The 3,550-nt window shown below is 37.6% G+C and overlaps 1 protein-coding gene across 2 annotated transcripts in view; it reads left to right on the top strand.

Annotated features, from left to right (window-relative positions):
- The first annotated feature begins 26 nt into the window (after positions 1–26).
- The window catches only part of ndufaf2 (NADH:ubiquinone oxidoreductase complex assembly factor 2), a 61,584-nt gene continuing 58,060 nt past the window's right edge, over positions 27–3,550 (top strand). The window contains exon 1 of one of the 2 annotated variants that reach the window (XM_088911783.1): positions 27–247. In XM_088911783.1, coding sequence (XP_088767909.1) covers positions 133–247 — 115 coding nt within the window. In that variant the 5' untranslated portion in view covers positions 27–132. The remainder of the gene's footprint in view (positions 248–3,550) is intronic. The other variant, XM_088911784.1, reaches the window with a different exon arrangement.

Here is a 3,550-nt window from a genome sequence, read left to right as displayed (position 1 = left end):
GTGGACCAATGAGGCAGCTTCATCTCGTCCGGCTCCCGTGTTTTGTGATTTCGGAAAACGAGATCTCAAGTGCACACGAACTTCGCGTGTGGAAGTTAAGCGTTAGCTTTATTGGCGTGTGCTTAAATCACTATGAGCAGGATAGTAGCTTTAATACGGAGAAAATTTGCAATAGTAAAACAACACGTGGGTACGGACCATTTTGGAAATAAATATTATTTTATACCAGAGCAGAAAACGTGGACAGGTGAGTTCTGAACATTTTTCGTCGTTTCGAGAAAAGAAATAACAGTTCTGTTCAATTGATACTCTTTTTTCTTTTTAGAATTTGGAAATGTATTAGTATCTTACGAACGGGTGAGCTGTGTCAGTTTGTTCACAAACTATGTGCTAAGCAGTGTGACATTTTTAAATGTCTTTATATGAATTTGTGCATTTTACGTAAACTGTTGTAATGGTTCTATTTTACTTTATACAGTTCATGTCAAGTAAATTGTACTATGATTGCGGCGTACGCAAATGTACTGAACTTTTTGAACAAGTGAAATTGTTCAGAGTTATCAGTTCCATAGAATACCACTCTATCAACCTTTTTAATATATATATAAACCCCCGTGATTGTGTTCCGTGGTTACCGATTAAGATTCCTTGCTTATTTCATAGACTTCAAACACCTCTCACAAAGTAGCGAGAAGGTCAAGTCGCGCTGCAGATTGAGTTACTTAAGTGGAAGATGTTGCCATTCTTATTCTAAATATGCAACGGGTTTTACAACATGTGTAAAATATCTATAGATATCTAATTGTAATGAGATTTAGTGAGAACACAATTGTGTGTAAATGCTTTACTGACATTCTATAGAACCACAGTTGTTAGTAAATTGATCAATAGACTACTAAACCTACGTTTAATACAGCTTCATCTGAAGCAGTTTTGTTTTGAGGGATGCCATTTGATTCCCGTTATACAGTATATTCGAAAACGGTTTGTCTTAAAGACCATCGATATCCTGTATGTGAAGCCTGTTCTCTCTTATAATTCAGAGATGTGAGGATTCTTTTAATGGGATACTAATGGAGCTTAAATTACTGCGGCTTTGTCTGCCTGTAATCGGCTCCGTTCAACGGTCTTTTTTAATTAACGAATCTGGGGTCTAAAAAAGTAAAATGCAAGTTTGCACGTCTTGCATATTTTGTACCGAGCTATACGTATAGGTGATTTTAATTAAATATTACCCGAACCTGCTCTGACTACGTCTTCGATAGCAGCATTGAAGCGTTTTGGACCTTCGGTCTGGTATTTGCAGAGAGGTGATGTTAGTATCTCATAGTGACACCTAGTGGATGTGAGAAAACTGCACCATTGCATATGCCAAACATTGCAAACCAGGTTTATGTTTTAGTGCTGAGCATGACATCACTAAATTGCTGGGAAAGTTAAGATTATGTTGCTACTTTTCTAACAACATTTTCCTCTGTTTGGTGTTATTGGTATAATTAAGTGTGGCTTATATCAATATCAGAGTAAATGCTACAGTGCATATTTTGAATCATTCCCTTGTCTGCAGAGAGATGTGTATTCCTTGTATTTGCATTTTAAAACAATGCTCAGACTCAACGTTTATATCGGCAGGTTGTTGCAATTGCTGGGAAAGTGTTGAAATTCTTGGTGGGCAACATCAGAAGCTATCAGTGGAGTTTAAGTGTTATTTCCTTGCTTTACCAGGTGAGATGTAAGGGGCAGAATGTTTTACAGGCTGCAGTGCTTGAGGAGGACAAGGACTTGTGAAGCACCGCATAGTGGTGCTAACAAATGTGAGAAATGAGTGGAGACAGGTTTTGGCATTCCTACCCCAAAACAGTGAACAACAGAAGGTATTTTTAGATTTTGTAATGATGGCAACCAGAATCGCTCTTATTAAATAAACGTATCCTGTAGCGAACAGGGTGCAGGACTAGTTCTCACTAATATGTTTTACTTAAAGGAACAGGTAATAAGTTTATTTCACGCTGAAAAGAGAAGAAAGGAAACGCAACGTTTCGGCTGTGGAGCCTTCTTCAGGTGTCTTCCACACCCAAAGAAGGCTCCACTGCTGAAACATTGTTTTTCCTTTCTTCTCTTTTCAGCATGGAATAAACCTACTGTATTACTTGTTCCTTTGCAGCCTACGCATGCTGACGCAGCTCCCCACCTGAACGGTTTTACTTAAATTCTATTTACTCTGCCTCTATAATTCTGGTAACATGGCCAGAGCAAGCCTTGATTTAAACATGAAGGGTGTGCTGTCAGTACTTGATGTTTTTTTTTGTTAAAGTATTTTAAAATGAAATTCTGAGGCACAGCAGCATTTTCAGAAAATGTTTCCAGAAACGTGAGAGTGTTTTCTGATGGAGCTACTTCGGTTTTCTACACCTAAAATGAAACCTATGATTATTCAGGTCACTCAGAATGAGTGAAAGGGAAATGTAACCTGTGGTTTTCGTTCCAATCAGAATGTTGAATTAACCTTTATCAGAGTGTACTTTTTCATACGATGCTTAATTTTATACTTAGGAAAAAATTAAAAGGTTGATTTAAAAGTTTACTTGCCAAGTAGTGTGCTGCTAGAATGCTGCACTTGTTGTTTTCTGTCTTTAAATCTGTTGTCATTTCCTTCCTTTGGGAGATAGAAAATGGCCAAACAACTCTTTGCAGCTAAAGTCAAATATTTGTGAAGAATTTGGAAAATGTTTTGTGAATCAGTAAACATTCTCTTACTGACTCCCAAATAATTGCACTGCCCATTTTTATTTGTTTCTTGTTTGTTTTTTCACAGCAGTGCAAGTCTTGAGACATTTCTCTCCATACCGCTGCACACTGAATTTTAAACCTCGACTACATGTCTGCTTGTCTTAACCAAAAGGAGCTCAGGGCAGACAAAATTTTACAGTCATTTGTCCTTTGGACACAAACAGCCACAAAACACCTCATATCCTGTGACAATGCTCAGTGTAACTTGAAGTGAGGCAGGTTGGGGGGTTTTGGGCTTAAGTGCAAGTCAAATGGCACATGAATAGTGGCTGTTGGCAGTATTCCCGGTGTTCAGACTTAAGTTTCAGAATAACTTCTGAGCTGCAGAGGTCACACTGGGTGTTCTGTTGTCAGTAAGATCCACTCTAAAACAAGCCGGTCATATTTAATTTGCTCTATGCGGAGAAATCATGGATGCCAGCTCTTTTTAAAGTTTCACTTTGGCCTTGTTGTGAACTAATATTATATTCCCTCTGTGTATTGTTTTTGGTCTCTAAGTAAACTAAATTGAGTGCACACTTAGGTATGGGCTGACATAAGGACAGTTAGGCTGTATTTTGCAGGATGGTTGTTTTGTTATAAAATTAGTTTGCTTTTTTTCTGTACCATAGTCAATATTTTTAAAAAGATTATGTACCCTGCACTGAAAATGCCTTTCTGCTGGTTTTTCTTTCTTATATAACACAATTCTGTGGATATTTTCCTCTGAACACTTGGACATTTTGTTTTATGCAAGTATTACTTTTCTGTCATGTACTGG

Source organism: Atractosteus spatula, chromosome 3 (assembly GCF_055471065.1).
Source record: "Atractosteus spatula isolate fAtrSpa1 chromosome 3, fAtrSpa1.hap1, whole genome shotgun sequence".
Lineage (NCBI taxonomy): Eukaryota > Metazoa > Chordata > Actinopteri > Semionotiformes > Lepisosteidae > Atractosteus > Atractosteus spatula.
Note: the sequence above shows the minus strand (reverse complement) of the source record. Positions and strands in the feature narration are given on the sequence as shown.